Consider the following 15,184-nt stretch of genomic DNA (forward strand, 5'->3'; position numbering starts at 1 on the left):
TTACCACGCATTATTTCATTTTTTGGAATCTTTAATCTTTATTAACCAGAGGGCACTATGGTGTTGAATGCTGAGCTGTAGTCAATGAATAGCATTCTCACGTAGGTGTTCCTCTTGTCCAGGTGGGAAAGGGCAGTGTGGAGTGCAATAGAGATTGCATCAATCTGTGGATCTGTTGCGGGCGGTATGCAAATGCTGAGTGGTCTAGGGTTTCTCCGGGTACATGCTGTTGATGTGAGCCATGACCAGCCTTTCAAAGCACTTCATGGCTACAGACGTCACTTCATGGCCCACTTACTGTACCTTGGCTTCCTATCTGGGTACGCGCCAAACAGCACTGGGGCGGTACACCGCGTAATTTAGCATTTTATCACCTCAATCTCAGAGTATCCGATGGGATGGTAAAATCACAGATATTTGTTATTTAAATTATCAATGGCATCTTCTAAATCGACAGATGGTGAGTATCAGACAATGCACAATGTGACTATCTCTTGTTTAAACTCGCGTGTTCATGTTTCTGGTTATTTGAACATTTCGTTCGCGCAGGCTGGCTATAGCCTGTCCAGCCTTGTTCTTGGAGAGTTACCATCGTGTACATTTTCACTCCAACCCTAATCTAGCGCACCTAATTGTTATAATTAGCTGGTTGATAAACTGAATCAGGTTAGTTACAACTGGGATTGGAGCGAAAACCTACAGGGCAGTAGCTCTCCAGTAACAGGGTTGGAGACCCATGACACATTATTGTTATGTCAGTGATAGTCTTTGTTTTATCTCAAACAATTCCTCATTAGGTTTATTAGACTCAACAGTCTGGTTCAAACTGATCTTTTGACTACAAATTCGCTAGATTGTTGTTACATTTCGATTCCATATGAAGTGAAAGTAAAAGTAAAGCCTAAGTAAAAACGATCGTGCTGTTTTACTTAATAGCTAGGCCTACCCATTGCGTATTTTTGCGTGAGGTTGAGTAGCCTATTTCTCGTTCACTTCTCTATTCACTCATCGCTTCTCAGTATCAGCTATGTCATATTTGGATCAGTCATTGACTGCACATGTTTAAACTTGGTCAAGACTATGCAATTAAAAGGCCACCTCTATCAAACCTTTTGTTATCAAAAACAATTATTTCCTGTTTCTCTTCTGCAGAAGATTATCCGCTGAAAGCAGTGCAGAGAAGGTCCAGCGTTGATGGTAGACGTCCCAATAGTAAGAATGACTTTATCTATAGCCTACAGGAAATACTGCAATATTTATAAAAGCTGTCAGTAGTAGCCTAGAACCATTAACTTTCAATGACAAAGTTATAATTATATAAATAATTGTATTTATTTGTTTACTATTATTTGTTGCTATTTCATAATAGCCCTTGTTTTATTTAGCTCACAAAATCATATTATGAATGAACTGACTGATATTTGAGAGGGTAGCCCCAACCGGGACTCACACCCGGGTCCAGTGACCATCAAGCCAACACCTTAACCATTATACCAAGAGCTCTTGATGAGGTTGCTAGGTGTTGGGTTAAGGTCGCTACAATATCCAACAATCCGAAAACTACAATTTCAAACAATTCCAAATCACAGTACTGAAAGGTTGCATTTACTTTCTTTCAGTGTCCATGTCCAGAATTGCGCTGGTGGGGAAGACTGGTGCTGGAAAAAGTTCATCAGCCAATACAATCCTGGGGCGAGATGCCTTCAGATCAGCTGTCAGTGGGTACTCTGTCACCAGAGAGTGTTCTAAAGAGACAGGGGAGGTGGGGGGCAGGGAGGTCACCATAGTGGACACACCTGGCCTGTTTGATACTTCTCTCTCTGAGGAGACAGTGAAGAGAGAGATAGCTAAATGTGTCAACATGTCAGCACCAGGTCCCCACGCCATCATAGTTGTGATTAAAGTAGCTACCTTCACAGAGGAGGAGAGAAGTGCAGTGAAAAAGGTTGAGGAGATATTTGGGAAAGATGCCAAAAAATACACCATGATCCTTTTCACCCATGGAGACAAAGTTAAAGGGGGCATCGAAAAATGTGTGGAGCAAGCTGGTGAAGACCTCAAGCTGATTTTGAAGACATTCGGGAATAGGTACCACATCTTCAATAACATGAAAACAAACGACCGTACCCAAGTCTGTGAGCTGTTTGAAAAGATTGATGACATGGTTGCTGACAACAATGGGGACTTCTACTCTAACTACACATACCAAAAAGTGTCCAAAATGCTGGAGGAGAGAGAGTCAAAGCTCAAGGAGGTATATGAGAAGAAACTACGAGAAGAAGTCAAGGCGCTTAAATCAAAATATGAAGAAGCTATGTGCGCACTGCTGGAGGAAAACCTGACTCTAAAAGAGGCTGAAAGGGAGGGCAGAAACAGAGAGAGTGAGAGAACTCAGAAGAGATGGGACAATCGCATTCAAGAGACAAAGAGATTTTATGATGGTTTAAAGAAGAGAACGCGATATGTTGTAGAGCAGGTCCCAGACACTGAGGACTTTGATGACATTGTTGGGCGATACCCAGAGACCCTGTCCTTAAAATGGAACTAACTACTGTATAGGCTTAGTAGTGGTCATTTGCAGTGAATGCACACAATTGATGTGATGGTAAACTACTTTGTATCACAACATGTGATGATAGGCCCTACTGTACATTTGAATGATCTTTAAATAATAACAGAATCACAAATGATATGTGTATATTTGGTAGGCCTGTTTCTCATTTTTCTACAGGAAATGGTCATTCTAATTCTGTAACCAAAGTATAAGAAAATACAATTGTTGCCTTGTTGATGAATTTGTATTTATTTTTCTAATCCAAGTATTGTCTATTTTTTGTCAACATTAAAACCTATTTGATGTGCCTATAGTGTTAAGTTATTTCATCAGTCATTTGGATAATCAAACATCTATCTATTTGTCCTTTGTGATATTGTTTGTATAACTCTTCAATATCTGTTTTACTATACTCTGGAAGCTACTGAAGTCTCTTATGCTCTACGGGCTGTATTCGATAGGCACCCAAAGAGTTACCAAATTGAAGAAAACCGATTTAAACAGTGAGGGACTACGTGAACTCTTATTAAATAAGAAACGTTTTTCATTTTCGTTGCAGAACGTCTTTCTACGTTTTAATAAGGCGTCGGCTACACTGACGAATACAACCCAGACTTCCGCTGGATATCATGCGCAATAGCCTGGTGACGATGTTAGGCACGCTTAAGAAAACTTGAGATAATTTAATTTCAACCAGAGAATTAAGCCATGTTCAGGGGGTCCGTGATGGAATGGTAAAATCACGGATCAGTGGAATCATCTCAATCAACAGATGGTGAGTATAGATCGAACCAACAATGCACAATGTATCCCTCCCTGTTGTGTAACCATTTTGTTGACGAATATAAATATAGGCCTAGTCTACAGTGGTAAAATGACAGACAAATTACTGTTTTCTTTTACACAATTCAACTAATTCCGATTTATTAGGCTACACGGACTGTTTAAAACATTAATCAATATTTGAGTACAAATTCGATCCACTTTTGTTAAGTTTCGATATCAAGTGAAAGTAAAGCCAAGTGAAATGGTTGTACTGTTCTGGAGGCCTAGCCGAAATCAAAATAAAATACATTAATGTGTTACTTGTGGTAATGATCGGTTAACTTTTCTGGTGAGCATTGCGTTGTTTTTGCTTGAGATCGAGTACGCAGTTATTCAATCGGACTATCACAAATTCAATTTGAATGCACAATTCTTACAATCTGCAATGTTCAGGCTACTGTTGTTCAATGTCATTAATTTAATGATACTAGAGCAAGTAGGCCTAAATATAGCCAATCTACACCACCTTTTTGGAGCGGTATAAGGTCATTTTTCAATTTATAAAGCAGGAAGTTAAAAAACGATTTGTTATATAATTTATTGAAATGACCAGAACACAGACTCTTTTGCATAGTACAATCTTGATTAAGTTCAGGAATGAGCGAAAGATAACAATTAGCAAGAAGGAGTTAAAACGTCTCTTGTATCTAGAGCTATGAATTTAATGTCTCATGTCATTCTATATATATTTGAATGCTACATTTCAGTTATGTGGATTTACAGTGTAGGTAGACTAGTATATAGTCAACTTTGATTCCTGTTGGTTTGTGTAATTACCCTAAATATTACATTAAAAAATGCAATAGATTAACATACTCCAATTGTTTGTGTTTTAACCTCCACTCGCCTTAGTGATATTGCTTACAATTACACAGCAAGGTTATTGTCAAACCAATTACCTATGCTGCAATAACTGTCCTTCCATTTTCCCAGTGACTTAATAGTAAACCAGGATGGACACATCACCCCTCAGGATTGTCCTGTTGGGCAAGTCAGGATCTGGGAAAAGTTCATCAGGAAACACCATCCTGGGAAGGCAAGCTTTTGAATCAAGATTAAGCTTCAAGTCTGTGACAAAAACATGTGCAGAGCAGACTGGTGTGGTCTCTGGAAGACAAATCTCGGTGGTCGACACACCAGGAATTCTCAGTACTGAAGAAGTAGAAGAGCAAATTAAAGAAGTGTGTCAACATGCCCTTAAATCACCCATTCCCTGTCTGTTTCTGGTACTACTCAAGGTAGACAGGTTCACTCAGGAGGATCAGAAAATAGTGAAGGAAATTGAGAAGATTTTGGGGGATATAGGAATAGACAAGAGTTACATTCTGTTCACACATGGTGATGCTCTCAAAGGCATAAAAATAGAGGATTTCATCTTTGAAGATGAAGAGGGTGTGCTCCCAAAAGTTGTTCGGAGATTTGGTGTGAAATACCATGTGTTCAACAATGACACTGGAAGTCAAGATCAGGTTGAGGAGCTTCTGACTAAATCGGGACACCTGACATCGAGTAAGTATCTTATTATTTGGCAGGTCGTCTTTGCAAAAGAGGTTTATAGACTCAAGGGTCTTTCTTGGTAAAAGGTTCCGAACAGTCATTCTGATTCCCATGTAAAATAGCCTTTTGAGTGACTAAAACATCACTCATAATATTTTTTCCAGATAAAAATGCAAAAAAAATGAGAAAAAGTGCTTTTTCTTTGACGTCAAACTACCAGGAAGTCTGAAAAACAGACTGAGTGGGTGGGGAGCTAGTAGGCTGAGTGGGCGGGAGCTCACCTTGATTGGCGGTTCTATGAAAACGCCTATGTCAAGCAACATGGACGCAGTGAGAAGTGTTGCAGTAAGATTATCTCAAGCACATTTATTGATACACAAACCAACTCAAACAACATTGAAATTGCATGCAACATCCAATCCTGTCATACATCACATCATGGTTTCACAAATGATTTGTTTATCCAACTGTTTGGTTATTGTAACAGCATCAATATAGACAAAATGTTGTCTGTATAATGGAATTGTCAGCACTGTTTATCAAGCTAGCTAGCTAGTTAATGTTGGGACAATTTCAGTTGAAACTTTACATCCAACTGTTTGACATTGGGGAGGGGACCACTAACTTTATGATCAAACTTGATCAATTTAGAAGCAACAGTCATTTTTTCCTACTTTGGTAGTCCTCCTTTGACCTGGTTTCATACAAATATCCTCACATTTCACGAAAAACATGATTTTGACTGTTCGGGACCTTTTAAGTAAGTTAAATAAAAAAATAGTGATTGATATGAGAAACCACTAGGCAATTAGAACCACAAAATTAAGATATTAAATGTAGGCTACATATTTTCCAGAGCAAGTTCCATGTTTATCAACACCTAGATCCATGGGTGCATACCAAATAGTAAGCTGACAGTCTTATATCTATAGTAAGGGTCTTTTTCATGACTGTCTATGGTTATCCAACAGGTGTCCCAGAAAACACAGAAGACAGAAGAATCGTGTTGCTGGGTAGAAGTGGAGTTGGGAAGAGTGCATCAGGGAACACCATTCTCGGGTCTGAACAGTTTAAGTCTGACTGTGGCTTTGGCTCCGTAACCACACATAGTGAAGCCAAAACAGCACAGGTGGCAGGAAGGGAAGTTACTGTGATAGATACAGTTGGTCTTTCTGATGAGGGAAACTCTGCTGAGCATGTATTTGATGAAATGTTGAAGGGGTTCGTACTCTCTGCAGCAGGGCCACATGCCTTTGTCTTTGTGTTTGAGATTGGGAGGATAACACACAATGACAGTGAGATGCTTAGTCTACTTAAAAAGCTATGTAAAGATGATGCTTTGAAATATGCAATGGTTCTTTTCACTCATGGTGATAAACTCAAAAACCAACAAATCGAAGACAAAATACAGGCAAACAAGGATCTAAAACAAATAGTTGAGATGTGTGGTGGCAGGTACTGTGTCTTTAACAACGAAGATGCGACCAACAAACAGCAGGTCAGAAATCTACTGGAGAGAATAGATGAGATGGTAGCAGAAAACAATGGCCAATGTTACAGCTCTGAGCTGTTCATAATTGCAAACAATTTAAGGCATGAGATTCATGCAGGTCTAAGATGGGTCGTGTCAATGATTAAGCGCTTCTTAACATGGTTACGTGATGTCTTTGAAATTTTTTTACGTTTTTTTCACAACCAACAGTCCCCAGAAATGGAAGGCCTACTGCCAAGGTATGCTATTGGCTATTAGCTGCAAGAATACCACCAACTAGAGTCTAAAAGACATTAAGGCAGATTATGTCACTAAGGGCTCGATTCAATCTGTTTCGCCTATTTTAGCCGACATACAGCCGTGAACGCAGTCTCCGTAAACGCAGGAACATTCCCTTTAAATTTCAATAGCAATATGGATTGAATTGAGCCCTAAGGCTGGGGTTCAACCAAAGGCACATTTGTTATCAAGCTTACTGCACATATGCCGTGTTAACATTGTGACCGTCCTGAATTTGTCTGAACCGCCTCGGTGCTTCTCCTGCCGAAGCGGCGCTTCCCCTTTAATTCCCTAATAAATAGCCAGCATCAGCTACGCAAAAGTGGTTGTGACAGTGGCGCGAGAGAGGAAGTGTTAATAATAATAATATACCATTTAGCAGACGCTTTTATCCAAAGCGACTTACAGCCGTGCGTGCATACATTTTTGTGTATGGTGTCCCGGATCGAACCCCTCCCAAACGCCGTGCTCTACCAGCTGAGCTACAGAGGACTGAGGTGTTCAACCCTCAGCTTGGAAGCTCGTCGTACCCAGTTTGTTTTGTTGTATTTAAAAGTGTATACTGTAGCCGTGTCGCAAGATCAACCAGTATCTGATCTACTTATGTCTATTGTTGGACTACGGATCTACGTTGGTCTCCGCTGTTCTCTGTGGCCTTTCTCCGCTGGAGATCTGTTGGCGGATTGGATTGTCTGACTGACTGACCACAACTTTTTTTGCATATGGTATTTCATTTGTTTTTAGTGTGATTTTATACTGTGTTGGTTTGTGTTCAGTTGTAGTTGAAGACTACTGAGATATCTGATACGCTTTGTGTGTGGAACCGGAGTTTATTACAATCTGTGTGAATGAGACCGAGTTTCAGCATCACATTATGGACTGGGGTCACTTGGGTTGACTGGACTAATTTACCGGGCTTTCTGTTTTATGCTCGAGGTACGGGACATTTACCAGTGAACCAAGGTTATTGTTTTGTGACTTTTATATTGATTGTGTGATTATTGTGATAATACAACGACTAGGTGAAAAATCTGTCGATGTGCCCTTAAGCAAGGCACTTAACCCTAATTGCTCCTGTAAGTCGCTCTGGATAAGAGCGTCTGCTAAATGACTAAAATGTAAATGTAAAATGTACAACAAACGCAAAATACGTTTTTGTTTTGTGTTATTTCCAATGTTTTAAAGGTTTATTAAAAGTGTATTTCCATACTGACTTTTACATGAATCCTTTGTATTGGTGTAGACTTGATGGACCGGACGGGACTCATTCCCCCACAAACAAAAAGGATAAATCTATATTTTCTCTGGTAGGCACAACCTACATGGCACCCCTAACAAACAATAACCTCAAGTCAAAACCGTTACAACATGCTAGTCGGAACTAGGGAACTCACATTTCCGATTTGCTAATTCATTGAATGTGGCACGTGTATAACTACAATCATCAGTTAGAAAGTTGGACATTTGTGAGTTTCCTAGTTCCGACTAGCATGTGAACGCGGAATTACTATGTTCTGTTCATTGATAGTTTTTGATCAGTTTAGTGTCTGTCTTATTGCTGCTTCAAATGAAATGCATTATTATTGTTATGATGACCGTATGTGGAACAAGGGTAAATACACTGTGTATAATTCTGTAAACATTCTCACTCTTACAAACTGTAGCTTCTGTTTAGTTGTGAAATGAACCCCTTTGTGTTCTTTTAATGCTCAGGTTGAATTAAACACGACAAATGAAAAATTGTGCCTTTTATACACTGAGTGTACAGAACATTATGAACACCTGTCCTTTCCATGATCTAGACTGACCAGGAGAATCCAGGTGAAAGCTATGATCCTCTGTTGATGTCACTTGTTAAATCCATTTCAATCAGTGTAGATGAATGCGAGGAAACAGGTTAAAGAAGGAGGATTTCTAATCCTTGAGATAATTGAGACATTGATTGTGTTTATGCCATTCAGTGGGTGTGGTCAAAACAAAAGATTGAAGTGCCTTTGAACAGGGTTTAGTAACAGGTGACTGGTTTACCGGTTTGTGTCAAGAACATTTAATCTCCATACAGTTTTCTGTTTCCAAAACTAGAATCTGTAACACACAGTGGACTGCGTTTTGTAGACTTTACCCTTTGCCAAAGTTTCAGAAAATGGCGTTGTTTAGGAGTGCAAGGGCGAATTAAGTTACTGCACACGGACGCTTCACATAGAAGGCGTTCCCAAACGGGAATATGCAAATAAATGTTAGAACGCGCCAATAGGATCTCACTAGCCGAAGCTTGGCTCTGCCCACTATGACTCGCTTGGTACCATTGGAAACGAAAGGGTCTGGTGAAGCGGTATGGTGCTCTTGACAGGTGGAAGTTGAGAAGGCGAAAGCAGAAGTGTTGTTTGAAGATGAAAGCGCCTCGAGTACAGTTAGTGAGAAAGATGAGTGGACAACAGTGAAGTCCAAGAATGGAACAAAAACGGCTACATTTGTTGTGGAAAATGAGTCTGATGAATCGTTGCTGGATGGATTACGTTTTTTGGATAAGGATGTTCATTTGGGAAACAATTTTGAAGTCACGAGGATGGTGAAGGCGGCGTTGGGAAAAGTGGATGTAGTCAAAGTAAACAGGAGTAGTATGGTGTTGATATCATGTGTATCTAAAGAGCAAATGGAGCAAGCGTTGTCGCTCGCGAAATTATCGACCCATGAAATGGACAGCTTTGATTTTCGGAGCAGGGCACTGGTAAAAGGTGTTATCTCTGGCATCCCGTTAGACATTGATAATCAATATCTTAGGCAAAAAATGCTAGGATTAGTTAATGCACGCATTAACTATGGGGGAAAAGGAACAAAGTTAGTGTATTATTGATGTATAATGAAGAGTATCTACCACCCTATATAAAGCTGGTATATATCAGATACGCCGTAAGAGCATTCATGCAATGCAAGAAGTGTAAAAAGTTTGTCAAGAGTTTGTAGACAACAGGATTTAGGACCACACACGGACACCAGCTAATTCCCTATTTGTCACACTGACATGGTATTAACAGTTCTACAGGCTTCACTGTCATGGTGCACACTCAGGACACAACACTATGCTCATCATGTCTTAGCAGGATCAGGTGTCTCTGCAGGGTCAGACAGCCAGGGAAGGCCAGTCTACGGAGCTCAGGTGAATTTTGCAGTATATTGTAATTATAACAGTCAGTGAATGGATACAAAGTTCCATCTTGAGTTGATGGGTAGGCTACAGTCTGGGATCTGGGAATAATGAGAATTTCTATTATTGAAACATTGATTAAATTATTGGATAATATAATGTATAAATGTACACCAAGGTAATTCTTTGTCATGCCTCATCTACACAGGATCAGATGGTGACAGGGGTCTCATCGGGGGGTTGGGTTGGGACGCTGCCTAGGCCGTGGACCCCTAGGGGCAGAGGACAGGGTGACCCAGCTATATTGTGTGCAAAAAGAGCTCTACAAAAAGTGCTCTACAGTGCTATTAGGCCTATGATATGAATTATATGGAGAATTTACTGTTTCTGTGTGTTAATGTGTAGGTGTATGTGTGTTTTTATTAAACTTTTGGTTTTTAAACCTTTCCCTTGAGGAAAAAAAAAGATGGGAAGGACGTTTTGGGGAGAGTTTAGTTATTGACTAAACTGGTGGGGGTTGGACGTGCAGGCGGCTCGGGCTGAATTTTACAAATTCGTAAAACATATGATACGAAATGGGTGATGGACATCCACAAACTACTACGTACCATGCTAAACGTAACATATCATACTAAATGGAGTGTCTCGGATTTACGTACAGAATAATACGAAATGCTCTGTGACTAGATTGCATCTCGGCCCATGCAGCTAACTTCCATTTGGAGAGCATAAGCTGGGGAGTTTTTGAGTCATTCTTGATTGCTAGCAATAGCATCAATTATTTGTTTAACAGTGTTATCTGACAAAGGTATTGATGTGAATTTCTGTGTGTCTGCCTCCCCACACAATGTTTTCACCATATTCATCTGCAATAGTGTGTGTGTGTGGTTTCTTTCATAGCGTAGCGGGCCTAGCCATTCACAGTGGGTATGATTCAAGTGCAATGGTCTAGTGCAGCCTTTTCCCATGATCTAAGGGTGCTCTCTGATTGAATTTTATCTTTTAGATTTGAATAATTTTCATTTCGATTTTTAAGGTTAACCACATTACAATGATTTTGAGATACAATTTATATTTTCATATCAGGCGACCCCACATGGGGCCGCGGCCCCTAGTTTGGGAACATCTGGGCTATACAATGCCCTCACGAGAGTCCCAATTCTGTCATGCGCCTGTGTACTGTTCTGATGGTTACCCCCAACAGCTTTGCAATACATGGGACAGGCAAGGACAAGCAAAGGAGTCGGGATACATAGTCTTCATAAATGCTTATCCTTGGACGTCAAGTCATCTCCTCCTCAACTTCTACAACAGTGTGTCCTTCTGCAGCTTGACTGAAATTGGTGACCAAACGATGTAACTCACTAAGGGCATCGAACACTTCCAGGGGGATCTCAATTTGGCTTGCGACGGAACTTAACAGTTCATACTCCTGGGAGCATATGAACTCCAAGAAGTCAAGGTTGAGGGGAGCTCACTCTAGCAATTGCAGTATGTGATATTTTTGCCTCAACACAGTTTGGAGCATCAATTCTTGAAAAAAATGAAGACTTTTTAGATAATAGTTATTCTTGTAGTTAAGGTGCATGTTTGGAGTAGTGCAAACAGTCTCCACTGATTCATGCCTAGGGCCAAATTAATCTCTGAGCATCTGTACTAAAAATAAGCTAGGCAAGCAGTGGCGATAGTCCTAGTAGATTCATCAACAGCTCTTTGATCCCCCAATGGTTTAGGTGAATCACTAACATAGCAGCATGAGTCCAAATGAGCACCCTGGCCAACTGAAATATGTCCTGCCAGTAACAGGGATGCACTGAGAAATGCTTTTAATTTCTGCAATTCAAATCAATATTATGAAAGGCCCAAACTGGTCCCATGCAAAAGATGAATCATGCAAACTGAATTTCCATTAGTCTTGAGCTATTCATACTCCTCTGCACGTTCATGCCAAGACGAAATGGTAGCCTGCAGCTATAGGTCATGTCAACCCTACTAGCTAGCAAAAAAAGCTATTTGTGGGTTTCACGTTTCGTCACAATAATGCATTGCCAAATGGTGCTGATGAACATTTAATCAAAATTGCATTGCAGCAGCTTGGAAATACAATTATATTTCTAAAGGACGCAAATTAAATTGTAGGAAAACCTTTTTGTCATTATTTTGTGTCATCAGATGCAGTATAGCGTTAGCTAGCTAGCTATCTTAGATTGAGTGGAGAACACTGGATTTTAGCTATCCAACTTTAGCATTGCTAGCTATTTGCACGGAGGTGCAACCTACTTTACACTAAAGTTAATATTGCTTCTATTCACAATCTGCTTGTGTTGCTTCACACATGCATAGTCACATTCCGATAAGTCCGTACACTTCACCATCTGGCAGTCTGACGGACAAATCTGGGTTTGGTGGATGCCAGGAGAATGCTACCTGCCCCAATGCATAGTGCCAACTGTAACGTTTGGTGGAGGAGGAATAATGGTCTGGAGCTGTTTTTTCATGGTTCAGGCCCCTTCCAGTGACGGGAAATCTTAACACTACAGCATACAATGGCATTCTAGACGATTCTGTGCTTCCAACTTCGTGGCAACAGTTTGGGGAAGGCCCTTTCCTGTTTAACCATGACAATGTCCCTGTTTGTTGAGATCGTTGTGGAAGAACTTGAGTGGCCTGCATAGAGCCCTGACCTCAACCCCTTGCGATTACAGCCTCGAGTCTTCTTGGGTATGACACTACAAGTTTGGCACACCTGTATTTGGGGAGTTTCTCCCATTATTCTATGCAGATCCTCTCAAGATCTGTCAGGTTGGATGGGGAGCGTTGCTGCACAGCTATTTTCAGGTCTCTCCAGAGATGTTCGATCAGGTTCAAATCCGGGCTCTGGCTGGGCCACTCAAGGACATTCAGACTTGTCTCGAAGCCACTCCTGCGTTGTCTTGGCTGTGTGCTTAGGGTCGTTGTCCTGTTGGAAGGTGAACTTTCGCCCCAGTCTGAGGTCGATCCTGACTAGTCCTCCAGTCCCTGCCGCTAAAAAACATCCCCACATCATGATGCTGCCACCACCATGCATCACCGTAGGCGGTGATGTAAAATACTTAAGTAAAAATACTTTCTGTACTACTTAAGTCGTTTTTTGGAGTATCTGTACTTTACTTTACAATTTATATTTCTGACTTTTAAATAATAATAATAATATTTCCCTCATTAAAATGCAAATCAATTTATAACATTTTTGACATGAGTTTTTCTGGATTTTGTTGTTGTTATTCTGTCTCTCACTGTTCAAATAAACCTACCATTAAAATTATAGACTGATCATTTCTTTGTCAGTGGGCAAACGTATAAAAAATCAGCAGTGGATCAAATACTTTTTTCCCCTCACTTTATGTGCCTTTCCAAATTATGTCCAATCAATTTAATTTACCACAGGTGGACACCAATCAAGTTGTAGAAACATCTCAAGGATGATCAATGGAAACAGGATGCACCTGAGCTCAATTTCAGGTATCATAGCAAAGGGTCTGAATACTTATGTAAATAAGGTACATTTGCTAACATTTCTAAAAACTTGTTTTCACTTTGTCATTATGGGGTATTCTGTGTAGGTTGGGGAGGGAAATAAATACTTTATTCAATTTTAGAATAAGGCTGTAACGTAACAAAATGTGGAACAATTCAAGGGGTCTGAATACTTTCCGAATGCACTGTAACAAATAATCAGATTCAACATTAAAATACCAACAGAACCTCGATCCCTGGCAATTTGACTGGTAAACTCATGGTACTCATACAGTATGTGGCTCATACAGTGCCCTCTACTAATATTGGCAACCCTGGTAAATATGAGCAAAACGGGCTGTGAAAAAAATGTCTTTATTGTTTATCCTCTTGGTCTTTCATTCAAAATATTCACAAAAATCTAACCTTTAAAGTAATTCAAAGAAAAAATACATTCTTATCATAAAACAAATATTTTTCTCAAATTATTGGCACCCCTTCATTCAATACTTTGTGCAACCGCCCTTTGCCAAGAAACAGCTCTGAGTCTTCTCCTATAATGCGTGATGAGGTTGCAGAACACATGGCAAGGGATCTGAGACCATTCCTCCACACAGAATCTCTCCAGATCCTTCAGATTCCGAGGTCCACGCTTGTGGACTCTCCTCTTCAGCTCATCCCACAGGTTTTCTATGGGGTTTAGGTCAGGGGACTGGGATGGCCATGGCAAAACCTTGATTCTGTGGTCAGTGAACCATTTTTGTGTTGATTTTGAAGTGTGCTTTGGATCATTGTCCTGCTGGAAGATCCAACCACGGCCCAGTTTAAGCTTCCTAGCAGAGGCAGTCAGGTTTTTATTTAATATCTGCTGGTACTTGATGGAGTCCATGATACCATGTATCCTAACAAGTTGTTCAGGGCCTTTGGAAGAAAAACAGCCCCACAACATCAAAGATCCACCACCATACTTCACACTGGGGATGAGGTACTTTTCTGCATGGCTATCTTTCTGTCTACGCCAAACCCACCTCTGGTGTTTGTTTCCAAAAAGCTCTATTTGGTCTTATCTGACCATAGAACCCGGTCCCATTGAAAGTTCCAGTAACATGTGGCAAACTGTATGCGTTTGAGTTTGATGACAGCAAAGGCTTTTTTATGGCTACACTCCCAAACAACTTGTGGTTATGTAGGTGGCATCTGATTGTAGTTTCTGAGACTTTCTGACCCCAAGACCCAACTAACATTTTACATGTACATTTTAGTCATTTAGCAGATGCTCTTATCCAGAGCGACTTACACAAGCAATTAGGGTTAAGTGCCTTGCTTAAGGGCACATGGACAGATTTTTCACCTAGTCGGCTCGGGGATTAGAACCAGCGACCTTTCGGTTACTGGCACCACGCTCTTACCCACTAAGCTACCTGCTAACGTCTGCAATTCTCCATCTGTGATCTTTGGAGATTTTTTGGCCACTCGAACCATCCTTCTCACTGTGCGTGGGGTCAATATAGACACACTTCCAGGCGGATTGTTAACATCTCCAGTTGCTTTAAACGTCTTAATTATTGCCCTGATAGTGGAAATTGGTATTTTCAACTGTTGAGCTATTTTCTTATAGCCATTTCCTGATTTGTGCAGCTCAACAACCTTTTGTCGCACATCATTACTGTATTCTCAGGTCTTTCCCATAGTGATGAATGACTATGGGAACTTGGCCTGTGTGTCACCTCATATTTACCACTTAAGTAAAACGTAAAATATGAATGGGAATATACTTCAGTTAGATTTTACTCATAAGAATTTCTAGGCGTGCCAATAATTGTGGAGACATTTCTTGGAGAAAAATATTTTTTTCATATTTGATTTTTTTCAATCATGTTACAATCAATTAAAGGCT

The 15,184-nt window shown here is 40.3% G+C and overlaps 2 protein-coding genes across 3 annotated transcripts; both read left to right on the top strand.

Moving 5' to 3' along the window:
• The first annotated feature begins 259 nt into the window (after window positions 1–259).
• LOC121535015 (GTPase IMAP family member 7) lies at window positions 260–2,862 on the top strand. The gene is made up of 3 exons (XM_041841677.2): window positions 260–460; window positions 1,153–1,212; window positions 1,620–2,862. The coding sequence occupies exons 1-3, from the start codon at window positions 436–438 to the stop codon at window positions 2,546–2,548; spliced, it is 1,014 nt and encodes a 337-aa protein (XP_041697611.2). The 5' UTR covers window positions 260–435; the 3' UTR covers window positions 2,549–2,862.
• Window positions 2,863–3,170: 308 nt separating this feature from the next.
• LOC121535016 (GTPase IMAP family member 8-like) lies at window positions 3,171–7,737 on the top strand. 2 transcript variants are annotated; one of them, XR_006657212.1, is made up of 4 exons: window positions 3,171–3,329; window positions 4,313–4,888; window positions 5,848–6,998; window positions 7,145–7,737. XR_006657212.1 is itself a non-coding variant. In XM_045206235.1 (3 exons), exons 2-3 carry the CDS (start codon window positions 4,333–4,335, stop codon window positions 6,624–6,626), a joined length of 1,335 nt encoding a protein of 444 aa, XP_045062170.1. In that variant the 5' UTR covers window positions 3,171–3,329; window positions 4,313–4,332; the 3' UTR covers window positions 6,627–7,070. The 2 variants fall into 2 exon arrangements, 1 of the variants encoding a protein (XP_045062170.1); XM_045206235.1 differs by lacking the exon at window positions 7,145–7,737 and having other exon boundaries at window positions 5,848–7,070.
• The last annotated feature ends 7,447 nt before the right edge of the window (window positions 7,738–15,184 follow it).

Source organism: Coregonus clupeaformis, chromosome 21, assembly GCF_020615455.1.
Source record: "Coregonus clupeaformis isolate EN_2021a chromosome 21, ASM2061545v1, whole genome shotgun sequence".
NCBI lineage: Eukaryota > Metazoa > Chordata > Actinopteri > Salmoniformes > Salmonidae > Coregonus > Coregonus clupeaformis.

What these genes read in the sequence shown, in the direction of transcription:
- LOC121535015 (XM_041841677.2), top strand. Translation starts at nt 436, where the DNA reads ATGGCATCTTCTAAATCGACAGATG. An exon ending in ATCTTCTAAATCGACAGATG is followed by an intron (nt 461 to 1,152) that starts GTGAGTATCAGA and finishes TCTCTTCTGCAG; the next exon opens with AAGATTATCCGCTGAAAGCA. An exon ending in TGATGGTAGACGTCCCAATA is followed by an intron (nt 1,213 to 1,619) that starts GTAAGAATGACT and finishes ACTTTCTTTCAG; the next exon opens with TGTCCATGTCCAGAATTGCG.
- LOC121535016 (XM_045206235.1), top strand. Translation starts at nt 4,333, where the DNA reads ATGGACACATCACCCCTCAGGATTGTCCTGTTGGGCAAGTCAGGATCT. An exon ending in ATCGGGACACCTGACATCGA is followed by an intron (nt 4,889 to 5,847) that starts GTAAGTATCTTA and finishes GTTATCCAACAG; the next exon opens with GTGTCCCAGAAAACACAGAA.